Genomic DNA, 20,175 nt, shown 5'->3' on the forward strand with positions numbered 1-20,175 from the left:
CTGTGTGTCTGCACCAAGCCTCCTCTTTTCATAGGGGCCGAGCTGTATGGATGAGGACCCATCCTACTCCAGTATGGACTCGCTTAACTAATCACACCTGCCACGACCCTATTTCCAAATAAAGGCATATTCTCAGGCACTGGGAGTCCGGTACTACAAGTCAGTGTATGAATCTCAGGGGAACACTGCGAACGCACACCTCAGGGACATGGCCACACTGCCCAGAGCGTCTCAGCGATGCGGCCACACTCCCCTAGAGGGGCTGGGAACTGCACTGGTGCTGGGGACACTGTCACCCCGCCAGCCAGTTGTAGGCAGCACACCAGCCAACAGTACCGTCAGCACTGCCCTGCAGGCCCCGGGGCACAGGCCAAGGCCCAGAGGGGCTCGTCTGCTGGTGAGGGGTGCCGGTGTGCCCCAGCCCCGAATCCTCTGGCACCAAATTCCAAACTCTTTCCACGCCACGGTCCTTTCCAGTCTTTCCTCTTTTTCTGAAATGAAGCTTTAATTATAAATTATTATCTTAATTAATATAAACTTATATAAATTAATTTTAAGCAGTAACTTAGTTTTTAACGCCATATGAGCATATCGTTGAGAAATTCAACCGCACATGTATGGTTAAAACCGACGGAAGCAGGGTAACGTCAACGTAGTTCCTTTACTCAGTTTGACGTCTATCTTCCCAGGACTTTTTTTAAACTCCTGCAGACATTGCCGCGTTGTTCCGTGGGTGTGTCCACACTAGTGTCTCCTAAGACGAGCATCACTCCGCAACTCGTTCTTTTTCCCCAAAAACACCAGCGTGGAGAGAGGCACGGCTCTACCCTGCTCCTTTGACGGCCACGCAGCATCCCGGCGCATGGTTTCGTGGCTAGACGTTCCCAAATGGAGACATTCAGCTTGCTTTCATTTTCCTAAAATTGCTATCGAGGTCGTGCTGACCATCCAGGGCAGAGGCGCCCGGGCCTTGCTGGAGTGGATTCCGCAGGCCGAGCTGCCGTCACAGGCGCGGCTCCGGGTGAAGGTCCTAGAGCCCGGGTTCTGCCAGAGCGGACGCATCACCTGTTCTGCGACTGGGACGGTCTCGTAGTTCAAGTGCTTGGCATGGGGGCCCGAAACCAATGGACGGCTGCTCCACGGGCCCTGGGCAGCGTGGCCCAGTGCGCAGGGCTCCAGGACATGCTCCTTCGTGCAGAGAGAGACGCTGCTCAAGGTAAGGAAATGCAGATTCAGGGGCGGGGGCCCAGGACGCCTGGGCAGAGATGTCTTGGTGGGAATGCTGGGGAGCTCCACGGGGCCCATCTGCACAGGGAGTTCTTTCTCAAAGAACGCCCGGGAGCCCCACCTTCCTTGTCTGTGACGGCGGGGGGGGGGGGAGGTGTACGTACACGGTGGACGAGAAAAGTCCACACGTAGAGGCTCGGGGAGTCCGTTGTGACACAGCACAGAATAAAGCACAGCGGAGACGTTGCAGATCACGTATTCTCTATTTATTATCACAACGAGTAATTCACAGCACGGACTGCATGAAAGCGTGGGCCACAGAGCACCATGTATGAAACGGCCCCATCCACACACGGCTGGAACACACCCCCCCATGCTGACGTACAGACAGGGGCGACACCACGGGGAGGGGGCCTGACTACCACCCAAGTCGATGGAGAAGATGATTTCCTGTACATTTTACAATAAGTGTTCACGGTTTTTACAAAAACACCAAAGCTCCTACTTTTTTAATTAAAAAAACACTGACAACAAAGTTATTTTTCACAGACACGTTAAGTCATTTGGCACATCTCGGTTTCCTTCCCAACAACAGCACAGACGCCGCCACCCAGGCTGGAACCCGCCTCAGAGCTGCCCGACCCCAACGTCCCCCATAACCAGGAAGGTGCTGGGGTGTGAGGACCCCTCCCCTGGACCAGGTGGAAATCCTGCCCCTTTCTTCCCACAGGGTCTGTTGTTCTAGAAGGCTCTCTCCAAACTGTTCTTCAGAAAAAGGTTCATGCCCAGGGAACAGAACGGGGGTGGTTTTTCAGTCATCCCCAAGTAAAGCCAACAAGTCCCACCTGTGCATCTCGACGCATGGCCTCCTTCTTCCTCCAGGGCTCACCTGCTCAGTGCCCTCAGGCCACGGCGTTTATAGGGCGGCATCCGGGGTCACAGCATCCTGAACCTTCTGCGAGACTCCCCAGGCGTCAGACGTCCATCAGCGCCCCCATCAGGCCTTCAGCAGGGCGATCTTGTGCTCCGGAACGGAGTCTTCGCTGACATTGTAGGGCTGGGTCCCTGGTTCTTGCCTCAGGTATTTCTCTGCAGAAAATACGAGGTTTGCAAGCACTGAAGAGGCGGAAGTGAGGAACGGTCGCATCCCAGGTGGGATTAAGGGCTGGCGCTTCAGAGTCCTAGAGCACAGGGAGTTGGGGTCCCCCCGGCCGGCACCCCCAGCCCGGGCAGGGTTCCGCCTAAGTCCCTGCCAGCACCTCATCACTGTCCACACCCAGATGACCCTTCCTTAGTGCCGCATGGCCCCTGGCATGGCCAGGCCACATCTGTTCCCCGTCTCCCGCTGGTCAGCGCCTGAGCTGCTCCCAGCAACAACACCCCGTTAAGCCCAAGAAATCAGACATAGTGTCGTTCCGATCCCAGTTACGTGACATTCTAGAACAGGCAGAGCTGATGCACGGGGGAAGGAGGCCAAACAGCGGCTACCCCTAGTGCGAGTCACGGGGACGAACTGACGGCACTTTCCGCCGGAAACGGTCCGCATCTCCTCCGTGACCGCCTGGCTGTACCCACCTGCCGGGCCTCGAGCCACACACGTGAGGTCTGCTCATCCACGGAGCGTATGCCGCACGTAATTAAAACAGCCGTTCAAGTAACTCCCAGAACAGGAGGCCCCTGACTCCGTGCCCTCGCCTCCCCCACCATGCCCGTGCCCCCCACTCTTGCACTTGGGCGCCCGATCCTCCCAGGGCAGAGTTTCAGTCCTGCGGTCCTGCCCCCGATCCCGCGGGCTGGGGGCGCGCTGTGCTGCCGTGGCTCTCTCTCCAATGACTCCGCCTGCACCCACCTGCCTCTTCCAGGGTGGAGAAGTACTGGACACCCTTCAGGTCAGCGGACAGCAGGACACGGAGCACAGGAACCTGCAGGGCAGAGAAACTGTAATTCCAGGCGGGGTGCCCCTGTTGCAGCGCACAGGCACGGGGGTCCAGGGCAGGGCCCCAGCCTCCCCCAGAGTCTCCCAGCAGGTACGCCTTCCCCTCCGTTTGGTCAAACAGATGGAAGAAACTGCCTTCGGGCGTGCTAGAAGAGGCAGACTTTTTAAATGATTACTCTCTGAAAGACACAAAAACGAGCTCTCTGCAGACAGGACAAAGAACGGAACAGCTATGAGCAAGCTCTGGAGCCAGGGGGCCCAGCATCCTGCCCCAGGTCACACAGCCTCTTGGGGCCTCGGGGCCTCTGTCCTGACATGGGATGATAGTAACGGCGCCCCACAGGCAGGTGTGAGAGCGGAGAAGAGCCCGGCAAGCGCGCCCTGTGACGACACCCACCTGCAGGCCGACGAAGGCGAGGGTGACCCCGTGCCTGTGGAAGTCCCCTACGAGCTCCTCGAGCCCCAGCACCACGGTGTAGTCGATGCTGCAGATGTGCGTGCACTCCAGAACCGCGCAGCGCGGGGGGGATGCTGCGGAGACACGTGCCAGCCGGTCACACGGGGCGGGGGCGGCTGCAGGAGGCCCTGACCAGAGGCCTGGGGCACAGCGAGGCCATCAGGAGCTCCATCCCCCAGTGGGGGGGGAGGGCAGGGTCAGCAGGACCCCAGGTGACAGCCGTCTGGAGACAACAGCAATTTCCTTTAGAGAACAAACGGGCCCTTTCTCTCCCCTAAATACCAACGCCCCGGAGAACAGAGAACGGGATGGGTCTTTAGGAACAGAGACTGAGAACAGCCCCCCCTGCTGCATGCAGACAGCCAGCACCCACCAGACGCCACTCTGAGATGCCCAGCCTCCTGGACCCAGGAGCTGAGGACGGGGCCTGGGGGTCCTGCGGCAGCAGCCTGGGGGGTGGAAACAGCGGCAGGAGCTGGGGATGACTGCAGCCCACCTAATCCTGGCCCACGTACCTTCCAGGGCCCGGGTGAGTATGGCCTCGCGGAGGGCCTCCACCGCGGGGAAGTGCAGACCGCTGGCCGGCTGCAGGACCAGCACCGGCCCCTCTGACACCTGGGGATGGGGGAACAGAGAAAGGGCGAGCCTGTATGTCCTGGAGGCAAGTCAGACTTGGTAGCTCCGCCAGAGTGGCCCGTCCACGCAGGAGGCCCCAACCCAGGCCGACAGAAGTGAGGGGAGTGCAGAGCCGATGAGCCCTTCCTTGGCCCCACCCACCTCGTGTGTAGTGGGAGAGTCTGTGGTTGATGGCAGGAGACTTACACCCATTCGCTAAGCGAACAGTCACACCAAAACAACGCAACACAGCTGAGTCAGGGGCTGCGGCCTCAGGCACCTTCACCCCACCAGGCCCCCTGAGGCCAGCTGCTCCCTCTTGCGGGGAGAACAGGCCAGTACCTGCAGTTTGGGTCTGGCCACTGAGTGTAGGAGAATCAGCACAGACACCAGGGTCCCGGCCAGGATGCCGTACTGGACTTCCCAGAAGCAGAGCAGGAAGGTCACACAGAGGGGCAGCAAGTCCAGCCCTGGGGGAGAGCGGTGCAGCTGAGGGGTGGTCCTGGTAAGCCTGGCTCAGCGCGTGAAGCCCCAGGGACACGTGCATCTGGGGACGCGGAGCCTGACGCCACTCGTGGGCTGCACCAGCTCAAGACATGTCAGCCCCACCCCTCCCTGCCAGGGGAGGGGCCACTAAGCCCTGAGGGCCTGGCCCCACCCCCGCCCTCTGGGAGGAGGTCAACAGTGGGCACCTGTCAGGGGGCTGAGGACGGGACTTGGGGATGGGGCCAGGCCTGGGACACTTGGGGCCAGGGAAGCCTGGAGACCACTCAGAGGCCAAATGGCCGACCCTGGGCCACCCAGGTAACTTCTCTGAGCCGCAGGAGGTACCCTGGTGCAAACAGGTGGGTGGGCTTGGGGGTCCACCCAGGATTCAACCCTGACATGCGTCACTCCGACAAGGTCCCCATCCTCCCGGGACCTCAGTGCGGGTGGGGAGCACCTGCCGTGCCCCCGCCCAGATGCCCACAGAGGCTGGCGGCGCCATCTCAGGGCTGTCCCAGAGATGGGGTGGCGGCACAGGGAAGAACTGGCACATGTGGCCTGAGACAGAACCACCGCTTCCTTCACCTGATGACTCTGGGGGGGGCAGACGGGAGAGAGAGCAGTGAGCCCCATCCGTCCCTCAACTGCTTCACAACACAAAACAGATACTTGCTCTAGTAAAGGCCCCTGCAGGCTCAGAGGAGTCCTGAGCCACTGTGACGGCGGGGAGGGGGGACTGTCCTGTCGGACACGCTGGAAGTCTCCCATCTTCCCCCAGCTGGGCCAGGCTTGGGGCTGGGAAAGGGGAGAAGGGAGAGGAGAGGGAAGAGGAGGAAGAGGAGGAGTGAGAGGAGGGAGAGGAGAAGAGAGGAGAGGAGAGGAGAGGGGAGGGGAGGGCAGGGGAGGGGAGGGGGAGGGGAGGAGGAGAGGAGAAGGGGAAGTGGAGGAGGGGGAGGGAGAGGAGTGGAGGAGGATGGGAAGAAGTGCAGGAGACGAAGGAGAGGAGGGGTGAAGGGGGGGGAAGGGAGGGGGAGAGGAGACAGGAGAGGAGAATGGGGAGGAGTGCAGGAGGATGGGGAGGAGTGTAGGAGGCAAGGAGGGGGAGTAGGGGAGGGGAGGGGAGGAGGAGAAGCGGAGAGGAGGAAGGAGAGGGTAGAGGAGAGGAAAAGGGGGGAGAGGTGCAGGAGAAGGGGTGAGGAAAAAGGGGAGGAGAGGAGGAGGAAAAGGGGAGGAGGAAGACAGGAGGAGGAGAGGAGGGGGAGGAGGGGAGGAGGAGAGGTAGAGAGGAGGAGCAAGGGGGTGGAGGAGAAGAGAAAGGGGGAGGGGTGCAGGAGGAGGCGAGGGAAGGAGGAAAGGAGGGGAAGCCGCAGGGTATCCTGTGAGTTGCAGACTCACTCAGCACTGCATATCGCTGCCCTGGGGCGCTCCTCGTGGCCTGAGGAGTTGAAGGGAGCCCTGACCCACGGCCAGCAGGACCACCTCCCAGAACGAAGCTAACACCCAGCTCCAATCCCACCACCTGGGTCCTGGGAGGCGGTGGGAGAAAAATCCAGGCCGTGTGCGCGCACGCGCACGCACGAGTAAGCGTGACAGACGGACGAGGACATACGTACTCTTCACACGCCAGAGCGTCGCGAAGATCCTGGCGTCGAAGAGCGGGGCCACGGCCATGACGATGACGGCGGCCAGCGCGGACTTGGGGATGTAGGAGAACAGTGAGGTCAGGTAATCCAGCGACAGCAGCACCAGAACTCCTGTGGGGAGACAGGCGGGTGACCGCCAGCCCCACCCCCGCACGCACTCTGGGCACAGTGGAGGGGGTGCTCACCTGTCACCAGGCCCCCCGCTGGGGTGCACACCCCCGACTGGGCGTTCACAGCTGTCCTGGAAGGCGACAGAGGCTGTTAGTGGCTATGGGACCCTGGAAGAGCAGGGGAGGCCGGTCTCCCGGGACAGGAGTGCCTGCAAGGGGACATCGGGCCCCGCGGACACCGGCACGTAAGGGGGAGATGCTGAAGTGCACCCTGACCTCAGATTCCAGCCTCCAGTGGGGGTGGAAAACGAACGTCCCCAGCCTGGGGCACGTCAGCTCGAGCAAACGCTGCCATTAGAAACGATGACCCTCGTGTGCACGGGCAGGGAGAGATGCGGGTGACACCACCGAGTGGGGCGACGTCCCCCTCACTACACTCGCCATCTCCCACAAGCAGGCGCACGCACGTACACACGTGCGCTTGTCAATGCAGAGAAACACCAGATGCTGACAGCGAGCTCCTCCCAGGGCGAATCTGGAAGTGAACTTGGCTGCTCTTCCTTTTCAACTTCCCTTTTTCGTTTTGCCTGTTTGGAAAACTGCCTTCAGACCCGAATCTCTGCCAAAGAACTGGTCCTGGGCCCACGTTGCCCTCCGCCACCATGAAGACCACAAAGGAACGGCCACCTGATTTCCACGACAGCGAGGATTCTGCCTCGCATATGCTCGTGATCACCTGACAGTGACCTGTGCCCGCCAGCATGTCCTCTGGAAACACGTCTGTCTAGCCATGTCCCCAGAAAGCCTAAGTCACCCTTCACTGCTGTGCAGTTAGGCAGGAATGGCATTCCTTAAATACACATGGATGTTTTCAGCACTCGTCACACACGAGGCGCTGTGACAACCCAGGGCACAGACCCTGTGACCCCGACACGCTGATCGTGCAGCAGCAATAGATGAAAAGTTACACCAAGGACGCAGAGCTCTTACTCCACGACGCGGCCCCTGGCACTGTTGTACGCGCTCTGCGTGGAACCTCCGAAACTCTGACGTGGGCCCCGTGTGAGTCCTGCTTGCGGGGGGGCACTGAGTATGCCCTGTGTCCCCTCCGATGCGGTGCTGTGGGGGTGCCGGGGAGGTCTGGTACTCAGACGGGGTGGGGCCAGCGGTTCCGGGGACTTGGGCCCCACTGGCTGATGCCTCTTCTCCACCAAAGGTCACCCTCTGTCCTGCCCTCCATTTAGGAATGTACTCCACCACAAGACACAGGAAGCACTGCCACATTCTGGCAACATTTCAGGAGTAAACCATGGGGCCATCAGAGAAAACCACGTGAGATTGTGTGAAGGACAGCAAAGGGAGCCCCACTCCTGCCTCCCACGGACGCCCCTGATGTAGGGCAGACTTCTGCCCCAGAGAACGAAGTGGCATCGAGATGTGGACAAGGACCGGGCAGGCTCTTTGAGGCGGACGCAGACCCTCTGGCCTGGGCTGGGACCCCCTGCCCCCCGAGGCACAGGGAAGGACATGGTCACTCACCGTCCAAAGCTGCCTGTGACCGGGTAGGAAGAGACGAGGGAGCCTAGCACGTTGGTCAGGCCTGGGGAGAAAATGGAAGGAAGAGGTTTATCCAGGAGAGAGACGGATTTAAAACAGATGGGGGGTGGTGAAGAAAAGGAGGCCAGAAACCAGAAAGAGAAAACAGAAGGCCAGAGGAACCACCCAGGGGGATCCTACGTCTGTGTCCGTGTGTCTGTCTCATTGAAGGAAAGACAAACCATGACCTTTGCCAAGTTCACCGACCCTTGCTTTAGCATAACTCCGGCCCCAGCCCTGTCCCCGTGAGCTAAACGTGCCTTTTCCCACGTGTAACAGGCAGAGGAACCCACCTCCCCAGGAGGGGCTCAGGATGCATAAGGCTGCCCGGAGGCCAGCTGCCCACCTGCTGTACCCCACGAGTTCCTTCAGACCCACACTCCTCTCGTGAGATGACCGGCTGGGGCAAAAGGTCATGGCTGGTAAGTGGTCCGCCCCTGTGACGCTGACCCACCCACACCTGACGGAACCTGGCTGGGCCCCAAGAACAGAGATAATTAGTTAGCCCACGTTTATCTCAAGCGGCCCTGGCAGCATCTGGCTCACCCTGGCACCTTCACAAACACCACAATGAGGTCACAGGTCCAAGACCTGCTCGAGGCAGCTCAGGGTGGGGCCCACTCAGAGCCAGGCCCTCCCGGGTCCCACAGCCCAGCACATGCTGCAAGAGCAGGGCAGACATCGGTGGACGTGGTAAAGGCTGTGCCTGGACCACACATGGTCACCCTGACTCCTTACGATGGCCCCTTGAGACTCGGGTCAAAGGCCCAACTGCTTGAGGAGCAGGGATGTGTGGATCCCTCCCAGAGCGGCCTCTGTGGGGTCGATGGAGGCCTCTTGCTATGCACCTGCTGGAGAGCTGCCTGGCCTCTCTTACACCCCGGGGTCAGCAGCCCTTGCGGTCCACACATCTACCTTAATAACCTCAGCTTCATGGCCACCCCTTGCGTGTCGCTGCCACGAAGCAGAGAAGTTCTGTGCTATCTGCAGAAACGGGAAGGAGATGCCCCAAGGACTCCTGTCTGGAACTTCTACTACTGAGTGTGGGAAAGGTCTACAGACTTCCTCTGCCTGGGGGCGAGCCAGTCCTGGCTAAGTCCACCTCACCAGCCACCTAGGTGACACCCGCCACCACGGGCTCAGAGAGGAGCCTGCAAAGCTCCCGTGACCCAACCTGGGGCCCCACGCCGTCTGCTGTCGGGAAACCCAGGGGCTCGGGGGAGGTTCCCCTGGACTCCGCTGGGAAGGCACCCGGTGCTGCTCGCTCTGACCCGTGCCCACCTCGCCAGGGGCAGGAAGGAAAGGCAGAGAGGCCTGGTGTCCACAATCATGATAACCGAATTAAAAATTCATGTCATACTCTCAGAACAAATCACCAGAGAGGCTGAATTCATGAATACAAAAAAACCCCAAAAAAACAAAAACAAAATTGGGAGGCCGGGCACAGACCTGTCCACAGCGGGGCCCACCCAAGTCTTCACGGAGCCGCCTGCTGGCCAGGAGGGAGGCCCCAGGGCAGGGGTCCCGGGCAGTCAAGGTCCCGCAGGTCCTGCCTGGCCACGTTCCTCAGCAATCTGACTGCAGGTGGGACATTCTGGGCGTTCCCTGACACAGAACAGACTACAGACCTCGGGGTCGGGTACAGAGCCAGCGCTCAAGGAGCTTCCGTCAGCACGGACACCACACGTCAGCTGCTGGCTCCTAGTGACGGCACCGAACCATCTGGAGGTTTAAGGGTGAATCCACGCGAGGACTTCAAAGGGCCCAACTCAGGGCCACCTCTGCCCCTTGAACCTCACCGCGACCATCCCTGTGACCTGCACAGCTCAGGCGAGACACAGAGAAGCACACTCGCCCACAGAGAGCCGCCACAGGGGGCTTACCGATGGCCAGCAGCTCCTGGTTGGCGTCAATGCGGTAATTGTTTTGAGAAGCTAAAGGCAAAGGACAAAAAAAAACATCGTCACTACATGCATGACCCCACTGAGAAAACATTCACGAGGTGAAAACACAGGTTATAAACTTCTACCCACGGCAGCGTCTACTTGTAAACACGGCACGAGCACATGCACAAATCACGTGCGCGTGTCTGTGTTGTCGTGTCACAGAAAATGCAGACAGACGGTCAGCAACACATTAACAGCAGGTAACTGGGGTAGCGATGGATGTCGCAAGTGATTCACTCCTTTACGTGTTTCTGCACTTGGGCCGTTTCCTGCCACAAACACGCGTTCCTTTCGTGAGAAGGGGACAAAGTCTGAAACGAAACCCTCTCTGACTCCAAGTGGAGAGGACCCGAAGTCCCAGCCGAGGCGGTGCAGAGAGAGGAGCCGGCAAGCTTGCGGGGGGCGGGGGGGGGACGCGGGGCGGGCGAACGCTTCTGGGAAGGGCCAGGCTGGGAACGCGGTAGGCGCTGCAGACCACTCTCGGTCGCGACGACTCAGCCCCTTTGTAGCTGCAAGCAGCCGTGGGGACCCGTAAACACGTGACCACAATCGTGTTCCTGAAACACCTCTTTACACAAACACTGAGGTGTGAACGCCACACGCTTTTCGTGTGTTACAAAATCCTTATCCTTTTTACAAAGTTTCTCAAACATTTAAAAATGTAAAAGCCACTCTTGGGCCGCGGGCTGTGGCTCTCCAGCTCTGGTTTTGGAGAACAAGCTTACAAGTTAGGACAGGACATCAGGTGACTTCAGAAGAAAACAGTGTTAAAGTCAAAGAGGCATACGTGCTGTAAGATGCAGACTCCAAAATACCCCCAAAGCTCCTCCCCCCACCCGGAAAAAGATCGTCAGAAAAACAAAAACTGCGCGAGGAAGATCTGATCGGCACGTGCGGCGGGACCTGGAGCAGCCGCTGGTGATTAGCAGGGACAACCCCTCGATGTGCATCAGGCACGAGTCTCCTCGGCAGGACGGGCCGGTCAAGATGCTGGCACAACCACACCTGGTCTAGGCGGGTACAGCGACGTACACGCCGTTTAGAGGGTTTCATCTGGAGAATCGACCCATACCCCAGTGCAACGAGAGCGTAACCATCACAGAAGGAAAGGAAAATGCCTTCCACGCACACCACAAAGCTGGTCGCCGCGCAGACCCAAGGGAGGGGACGCACGAGGGATGGGGTAGCCTCAGCTCCTATGGAGGAATCTGAGTTCTAGGCGAATGAACAGGCATTTAAGTAGGTGACTGCATCCCGGCCTCCCTGGGGGCGAGGAGGGCACAGGCCAGGGGTACTCAGCCAGCTGGAAAGAGTGCACTGTTAAATTTTTAGGAATTTTCGGAACCCATCATTAGACACAACCATTACTAGCTGTTACAAGAAAACTTTAAATGAAATAAATCATGTCAGAAATAAAGATGGACTTAAAACTTACGCCTTCCTGACCTACTACGTTTCAGTACGACCCATGAGGTTATTTAACTGCGTGTGTCCGGCAGGCAGAGGCCGCGGCCTCTCATCCTGACATGCGACCGTTCAGACTCCACGATCCACTGGAAGGCGGCGGGTGGGGGCACCTTTACGCCTCAGAAAAGCCGAAGGTGAAACGCAGAGCCTTCTCCTTCCAGAGACCAGGCTGGCACACGTTACCAGCCACCACTGGATGGGGTTTTCAACATAAACCACCTTTACTACACTTTTTTTTTTTTAAACACGAGTATGTATTACTTGGATAAAAACTCAAGCTGTTAAAAATTGAAGCAGATAAAAGCAGGCAAGCACGGCCAGCTCCGGGCACCGCCGGGGAGGCCCAGGTGGTGGGCATCTTACCGAAGGACTTGGCCACCGCGATGCTCTCCAGGAGACCCACCAGGGGCACCACAGCCAGCCCAGCCCCCATGTCCTGAGGGAGGAGAGAAGGACAGTAAGGGACCGTCCAGGGGAGGACAGGAGGGCTCTGGCCAGGCAGTGACCCACCGACGCCGGCATAGGCTCTTCCGCGTCCAGCCGAGCCGCCGAGCTTTAGCTGCAGGGCCGTGGGCTCCCGTCCGGAGCCAGACACACAGCAGAGCACAGAAAACGTCCCTGCTCTGCCAGTATCCGTAGCACGAGAAACACTCTGGGCTCGGGGCAGAAAACAAAACGTGGTGTCCTCTGAGGTTGTGCCCAATGGGAACCCTTTTGTGCCTGTCCCTGCACCCAGAGGCGCTCCGTCCCGTGGTCCTAGCGGGGCTCAGACCTCCTCATTACGAAGCAGATGCATCGGGGGCACAGACCCAGGCCCAGAGGGCACTGCAGCTCCACCGGCAGGCCTGGCTCCATCTCCACGCACCTGTACCATCTCGGTGAAGGAAACAGTCCCATTGGCCGTGGTCACGGAGAAGGACGGAATCCGGACTGGAGGGAGCCCCTCAGCGGTCTGCCCCGTCAGAACGAAAGGCTGGTATCCGGTTACCTCAAAGGAGTACGCGACCAGGGCGGCAAAGGAGACCACCAGGGCATTGCGGGCTAGGACAGAAGGAGACCCGTCGGTGACATCTGGCTCCTCTGGGTAACTGGGGCAGCAACACACTCGAGGACGCAGGACACCCGCCCCCACCCAGCACCCCAGCACACACACCAGCGACCAAGGGGCAGGCACGAACACAGGATGGCATGGCAAATGCCAGATGGCGGGACAGGCCCACGGCGACACACACAGCCTACCCGTGTCATCTACTGGTCACCTTGGGTCCCACCTGAGCTACGCTGGCTTTTTTTTTTTTTTTAAAGATTTTATTTATGGGGAGCCTGGGTGGCTCAGTTGGTTAAGCGTCTGCCTTCAGCTTGGGTCATGATCCCGGGGTCCTGGGATGGAGCCCCACATCGGGCTCCCTGCTCAGTGGGGAGTCTGCTTCTTCCTCTCCCTCTGCCTGCTGCTCCCCCTGCTTATGTGCCCTCTCTCTCTCTCTCTCTTTCTGGCAAATAAATAAATAAAATCTTTTAAAAAATAATAAGAATCTTATTTATTTATTTGAGAGAGAAAGCAAACAAGCAAGGGAGAGGGACAGAAGAGGGAGAGAGAAAAGCCCAAGTAGACTCCCCACTGAGCGCAAAGCCCAACGCAGGGCTCGATCTCACAACCCTGAGATCATGACCTGAACCAAAACCAAGAGTCAGATGCTGAACTGACTGAGCCACCCAGGTGCCCCCACACTGGCTTCTTAAATGGGGGCGATAGCTCTTCCTGGAATATGAGCCCCATTACCCACCGAGCTCTCAAAAGGCTGCAACGCACTCTTACCACTGACGTTGTCGTCATAACTACAACATTTAAACTACGTTTTAGCTGTTGACAATCTTCCAAGGCGCAGGAAAGGCCCAGGGCCCGGCTACCCATCGTGTGATGGGAAACCCAGGCTCAGGGCCGCACGGTTCAAAGAGAAGCACGTGGTCCATGTGTTTCCTCCCTCAGGGACCCGCCAGGGCTCCCCGGCCTCAAGCCACTGACATTCTGGACCGGATCATCCTTGGACACTGAGAGCTGTGCACTGCAGGCGTTCGATGGCTTCCCTGGCCTCTCCCGACCAGGTGCCCATGACAGCCCCCCCCCCCCACCGGCAGTGTCAACCAGAAACGACTCCAGACACTGCCAAAGCTCCCCGGGGGTCACAATCGCCTGCTTGAGAATTCCTGCTACTAAATGCCGTTCTCCACCCCGGCCAGAGATCGGAGCCAGCTGGCAAGTTGCAATATCCTGGCGCCCAGGAGCCCAGGTCACGCCCAGACCAGCGACAGGAGACTCCGGCGGAGTGCGCCCCCAGCGTGCACGCAGGACGGCTGCGGCACTTCCCCAGCCAGAGCACCGCTCACCTGTGGTGGCAGTCCAGACCAGCCCGTGGCTGAGCCGCACGCCCGGGGGCATCTCGGGGTGCACAGGAGGCACGTGGTCCCGCATCAGCCTCAACACCAGCAGCAGCACCATGCACACCAGCCCCAGCACGGCATCGCCCACCCTGCAGACAGACACCGGTCACGGCATCGCCCACCCCGCGGACGGACACCGGTCACGGCATCGCCCACCCCGCGGACGGACACCGGTCACGGCATCGCCCACCCCGCGGACGGACACCGGTCACACCCAGGCCGGCCCGGGCATACACCTGTGCCCTCCGATCGCCCCTTCTGCCGGAAAGCTTCCCTCTCGACTGCCCTTCTCGCCTTTTCCTAAGACACGTCTCCCTGTTCTATTTCCAATCTTCATTCAACACTTAGCGACCACGCAGGCCAGCGCAGGCCTGGGGGTCGAGGCCCAGACCACAGTGGTGGGAGGGCTATGGGCTCACGTTTACAGCCATGCGGCTCTGTGGCTACAGGTGCCTCGTCTGTTCTAGAACGTTCACTTCTCACAGCCTACGATGCTCTGACCTGTCAGTCTCCAATTCCCCTGCCCCCCGACAAGGACCCCCGTAGGCTGCATGTCCTGGGCCAGGGAGCCCCTGGCTTCCAGTGGATTCAGCACCGCGAAGCCTCGAAGCCGATCAGGAAGTGGAGGAGAGGACAGTCCGTCACAGGTGTCCCCCACTCCCTCCCGGCCTCAGCATTCCGCCCCCCGCCATAGCTCCCCCAGATCACTGCGTCCCCTTGCTCCTCCGGCCAGGGAGATGTCCTGGATTCCAGCTGGGCTCCTCTAGGAGCCTCTCCCGTCTGTCCTCTAACCCGCCTGCCAGCTGGGAGAGGCCCTTCATCTGAAGAAGCCCCATGACCGGCGGTCTGGCTCTCATCCTCTCTCCCTGCACATTCTGTTTGCACCTGCCTCCCCCGTGCCCTGTTCTCCTCACCGAACTACAAACCTTTAGAGAGACTGATGCTTTTTCTCTGCGTGGGGCCCTCCCACTCCTACCACCCACAGAGGCTGTGTGCAGGGGCACGCTGACCGGCTCTCAGGCCTTCAGCTCCCTGGGGCTGCTGTCAACTGCTGGATGCAATAGGTCTGGGCAGAGCTGAGAGTCTGCATTTCTGACCAGCTCCCCTGTGATGCTGATGGTGCTGCTCTGGGGCCCCTCTTTGGGTGGCCAGGCCCCAGAGGGCTGGAATACCTGCCACCTGGCCGGGGGGGGGGGGGGGAACCTGGGAAAGGGCTCTGGAAGGAAGAGTGGGACCACACAGCCGGCAGGTACCTGGTCTCTCCAACCTTGCGGAAGATCTGATACACTTGCAGGAAAAACTGCCTCGGGATATCTTGCAGTCCCAGGAGGTTCTGTGCAAACAGAGATTGTATTAGACAACCTTCCCCTGCAGCATCTCAGCACATCTCAGCCCCCTTCCTGGGGGCACATCCCGAGGCTCTCTGGGCACCATCTGCCCATTCCCAAAGCCCCCAGGGGCAGGAGATCAGAATTAACCTCGAAGAAAGAGGCATTTCGCGTTTGGGGTCAATGACACTTCTTGGTGAATAATTCTTCCACATGAGGAAAATCATTCTGGGTGATCTCAAAGCCCGGAGACCAGTACGCCCATGCCCTGGTCCAGGGTCCACGGTCACTCTCTGCCTGGCCCGTGGGCCCCACTACCCTTGACACACCCCAGCCTTGCCACTGGCCTGAGGCCCACCTTCCAGGCACTGCCCCCCACAGAGGGAAAATCAGGTGAAGCCGCAGGCAGGACCACCAGGGGCTCTGAGGGCCTCCAGGGAAGGGCCGCTAGGGGACACAGGCGGGCAGGGTCCTTGCAGGGGAGAAGGGGTTCTCCTCTGTGTTTTAGTTCTTTATCCCGCTTGACTCCGAGTGGGGAGTGTTAGCGGGGTGGTCGAGGCCCAGACTCCCAGAGTGGCCAGACTCCAAGGATCCCAAAAGCTGTGCACACAGCCCCGGATGGGAAACACACTGGGATTGGAAACACAGGATTCTGGGACCCGGGGGCTCCTGCCAGGACAGGTCAGGAGAACCCCCTCCCCCAACTCCTGACCCCCACCCTGGCCTAGGGCTCTCAGATGGCTGTCATGACCTAGTCAAGCTATTAAAGATTTAGGGAACCTAGCGATGCCAAGCACAAGCACGTAAAAAACGACCTTCTATGTATTACAATTACATAAAAGAACATCCCTGACACTGAAAAGGAAAGATATCGTTTCCAGAATAAAGGACAGACCATCCCACGGAACAGCACTTGCCAAGCTCACCGTGACATATGTGTGTACAGCACACACAAACTGTGTCCGCCCACACCCAAGGAGCTCCCTCCTCTTTCCGCGCAGATAATGAGGAACGTGCCTCCTGGAGGCGTCAGCACGATCCAAGGCAAGGGAGGGTTCAACCCAGCATCTGGCACACAGTAGGAGCACGGAGAGGGTCTGCTCCTTTCCTCTCGCTCACACCCTCCTGTCCCTGACTCTCGCTCCACCTCCATCAGGGACGCTGCCCTGGGCCAGCCCGGAGTATAGCCCGGGCACGGGAACCATGCCTTAGAGAGACAGGATGCTGACAGCAGATCCTGAGACAGGGGCAGGCCTGCAGGCTGCCACCAGGGGCCTCTCTGTACAATGTGGCCAGGCTCCGCTCTGCACACCCAGCCCAGCGCAGACCTACTCCTGCACAACGTGTGGGCCTGGGCGGCCGCAGCCGCAAGCAAAACCATTCCTGCCCTTCGGGAACTTAAAACCCAACGAGAAGAGAGTAAATAACGTCCTCAGATCACTGATGATAATCGCTTCTACTACCTCTTACACGTATTTTTTTAAAGATTTTATTTACTTGTTTATTAGGGAAAAAATTATAAGTAGGGAGAAGGACAAAGGGAGACGGAAAGACAATCCCAAGCAAACTCCATGCTAAGCATGGAGCCTGACGTGGGGCTCAACCCCAGGACCCTGAGATTACGACCTGAGCCGAAATCAAGAGTCGGACGCTTAACCGACTGAGCCACCTGGGCGCCCCTCTGTTCGGTATTTTTCAAATGCCCTATCTCTTTATATTTGTTTAAAACATGTTAGAGGAGCGCCTGGGGGATTCAGTCGGTTAAGCATCCGACTCTTGATTTCGGCTCAGGTCGTGATTTCGGGGTCCTGGGGTCGACCCCTGTGTTAGGCTCTGTGCTCAGCAGGGAGTCTGACTCTCCCTCTCTCTCTGCCCCTCCCCTGGCTCATGCCAGTGCACGCATGCACACTCTCTCTCAAATAAATAAAATCTTAAAGAAAAAAGTACAAAAAATAAATTGAAAAAAACATTAAAACGAAATCATCTAACTAGACGAGCACAGAGGAGTACTTTGCTTTCTACCATGCTGGCGGTATGCTGAGGGCCTGAGAGGCTGCGCTGGCAGCCATGTAGGGAAGGGCAGAAGGGAATCACCTGGGGAGGCGAACCAAACACGCTGGCACCAAAACTCCAACAGGGGCAAGGCTGTCATCACCAGTCACCCCAATTACTGTCCTACAGTCCCACCATCACTCAGCATCTCCCCCAAGGGTTCCCAGAATCAATGGAGACCCACTCAAGCACCTTGTGCTCTGAGCTCTGGAAGAGCAAGACATCAACTGGCCCACACATGGGGAAGCCAGCCTCGGTCCTACTACCCAGGAGGTGCCTGGCTGCCAACCAGCATGCCTACCTTGATCTGCCCGAAGCCGATGGTGATGGTGGCAGCGGATGTGAAACCTTTGATGACGGGGCAGGAGATGAAGTCCAGCAGAAAGCCTGCCGGCCAAGAGGGAATACTGAGCAGGTGGGCCCAGCTCCGCCCCGTCCCAGAGAACATGGATGGATGTGGGCTGGGAGAGGTGGTCTGTGGGGAGTGGGGCTAAGGACTGGTGGGCCACATCCTATCTGGACCGGTTTGGACAGCCCGGAAAGGGGGCTAGGGTCTGAGGCCCAGGGCACTCCTCCAAGTGTCCTGGCCTCTAAGCAGAATAGCAGAGGGCTGAGAGAATCCCTCTTCACAAACACACAGGAATAGCCCTTGAGAGACAAAGCAGGAAAGGCTGAAGGTTGGGCCATCCCCAGGAGGCAGGTGCCTGGGTACCCCCTGGCAGGAAGGCCCAAGAGTCTTACCCAAGCGCAGGAAGCCCATGGCTAACTGGATGCAGCCGGACAGGAAGGCCAGCAGCACAGCATAGGCGGGCTCGTGGAAAGTGTAGAAGGAGACCAGGAGGGACATGATGGCCGTCGGGCCCAGCGTCACATCCCGGGAGGTGCCCAAGAAGAAATACACGAAGCATCCCATGAAGGCAGAGTAGAGGCCATACTGGTGGGGAGACAGCACTGAGCACGGAGGAGCGCACGGTGGGCCCACAGTGTCCCGGGGGGGGGGGGGATGTCTGAGCACAGGATCTGGGGCGGGCCGTTGCGACTACGGGCACAGCGGCGCACACAGGGCAAAGCACTCACCCTCTGGGAGCCATGTGTGGAGCCATAGCGATTAGGGGCCTCTTTTCTACCTGCACCCAGCTGGGTGCCAGCAGGGACGCAAAGTCCCTTGGGTGCTTGTCTCAGTCTGTGAGTCTAAGAAAGCGTTTTTGAGACCATGGTGAGTCACCCTGCTGGCCCCATCAGGCAACCCAGACTACCTCAGTGCCTGAGTGTGGCAAGTGTGACAAGAGCAGTTACAGGGCGTGCACCTGCCCAAAGGCAGTCACATGCTAGAGACTTTAAACCAAGACTTCTGGGGCCCCACAGGGCTGGGGTTCTGGCGCCCTGCTTGCCTGGAGGGGATGTGATGCATTCCTACTCTGCTGCACGGGTGAGGAGGCTGGGGCGGGGACAGCTGCTGGGGCGGACGTCTCACCTGCGGCGGGAGTCCAGCCACCTCAGCATAGGCCAGCGCCTGGGGAATGACTGTGAGCCCAACCGAGAGTCCCGCGATGAGGTCCATCTTCAGCCACTGCAGGGAGTAGTCCGGCAGCCAGGCCAGGATGGGGAGCCACCTCTGCACAGCCGCAGGGGAGCAGCAGTGGGCCTGCGGGGCCATATTGGCACCCGAGGGCCTGGCCGGACCCAACGCCTTCACAGAAGATGGCATGCCTGGGGTGGGCATGGGGGCAACAGGGACCCGCGCTCAGCTCTGGGCTTGGCAGAAGCCAGCAGTAGGGTGGGGTCCAGGGCCCTCCGGAGAGGCACAGCTGTCTCCCCCAGGGGGTCCAAGCCAGATGGGTTAAACCTGCCTTTTTGCGGCTCCGGAAGGAAGCCAAACCTGTGCAGAAAGGGGCCTCAATAAAAGGTGTAGTCCCCGCCCTGGACCCTGCTCACTGCTCTCCCTGAATCCCACCTGCCCCAACCCCAGCTGCCTTCTTTCCACCCACACTGGCCAGGAAAAATGCGGTATGTGATTTCTCAACGAGAAACTTAAACACTAATTAGACACCATGTCTCCTCCCGAGATAATTTATTTCTTCTTCTTCTCTCCCCAAAGAATTTAACGGGGAGCAGTACGAAGAGTAGCAGGGTCCACGGGGGCACCCTCGTCTGGCTGGGGGGCTGTGCCCGGGGCGGGGGGGGGGGGCGGACTGCAGCCTTGAGCGCCCCAGGCTTTCCCAGTGCGTAGCACGGCGGACTCCACCCACTACCGCGGACTGCGGCGCTGGCGGTGGGGGGGGGTCTCCCATTCTGAGGCCGCGCCTACCCCACCCCCCACCTGTGGCTTTCTCGTCCCTACAGGAGCGCGCAGGGGCTCTCACGGGCTCTGGGAGAGCGTCCGGGGCCATTAATTCGGGATGCGCAGCATTCTCTAGGGTCCAGGCGCCGCCCGCGCGCACAGCCGGCCCCAGACCACCCCTCAGCCCCCGACCCGGCTCTGGACACACCCCACACCACGCCTCCCACCCCCGAAGCCGCTAGCCCCGGACCCTACGGTCTTAGGTGGGGACCTCACGCCGGCCGACCGCTCCAGCAAGGCCGAGGGCGGCGGGAACCTGGTGGGGAAGCGGTGGGGACGCAGTGGGGAAGGGTCCCTGCGGAAGGAGCCCGCACCCTTGGGCCCCGCGCCGTCCCCGGCGACCCCGACCCGTTCCCCGAAGCTCGCCCACTCCTCCCCGGGCCCCGGAACCCGCGCCTCGCCCGCCGCGGACTCACCGGGCGCCGCAGCTCGGGGTCTCCGGCTGTCGCCTCAGCCAGGTCCGCAGGAACCGCAGAGGGAGGGGGAGGGAGGAGGAGGTGGGGCGGGGCCTGGCACGCACGTGACTACCTGG

General features: G+C 59.7%; 1 protein-coding gene across 1 annotated transcript; it reads right to left on the reverse strand.

Moving 5' to 3' along the window:
- Positions 1 to 1,475: 1,475 nt before the first annotated feature.
- SLC26A11 (solute carrier family 26 member 11) lies at positions 1,476 to 20,154 on the reverse strand. The gene is made up of 17 exons (XM_026483955.4): positions 20,060 to 20,154; positions 18,777 to 19,012; positions 18,044 to 18,236; positions 17,604 to 17,689; positions 15,176 to 15,255; positions 13,869 to 14,011; positions 12,349 to 12,524; positions 11,847 to 11,919; positions 9,954 to 10,004; positions 8,014 to 8,074; positions 6,550 to 6,605; positions 6,335 to 6,475; positions 4,578 to 4,705; positions 4,136 to 4,235; positions 3,561 to 3,694; positions 3,077 to 3,149; positions 1,476 to 2,316 (listed from the first exon to the last, which is right to left on the reverse strand). Exons 2-17 carry the CDS (start codon positions 19,008 to 19,010, stop codon positions 2,225 to 2,227), a joined length of 1,821 nt encoding a protein of 606 aa, XP_026339740.1. The 5' UTR covers positions 19,011 to 19,012; positions 20,060 to 20,154; the 3' UTR covers positions 1,476 to 2,224.
- Positions 20,155 to 20,175: the final 21 nt, after the last annotated feature.

The sequence above is a fragment of the Ursus arctos genome, unplaced genomic scaffold (assembly GCF_023065955.2).
Source record: "Ursus arctos isolate Adak ecotype North America unplaced genomic scaffold, UrsArc2.0 scaffold_24, whole genome shotgun sequence".
In the NCBI taxonomy this organism is placed as follows: Eukaryota; Metazoa; Chordata; class Mammalia; order Carnivora; family Ursidae; genus Ursus; species Ursus arctos.

Bases quoted from the DNA above. Each gene is read 5' to 3' on its own strand.
- SLC26A11 (XM_026483955.4), bottom strand. From the start codon at position 19,010: ATGCCATCTTCTGTGAAGGCGTTGGGTCCGGCCAGGCCCTCGGGTGCC. The intron at 15,256-17,603 runs GTAGGCATGCTG...CTGTTTGCACAG, and splicing joins TCGGCTTCGGGCAGATCAAG to AACCTCCTGGGACTGCAAGA. The intron at 3,695-4,135 runs GTACGTGGGCCA...GTGTCTCCGCAG, and splicing joins ACTCACCCGGGCCCTGGAAG to CATCCCCCCCGCGCTGCGCG.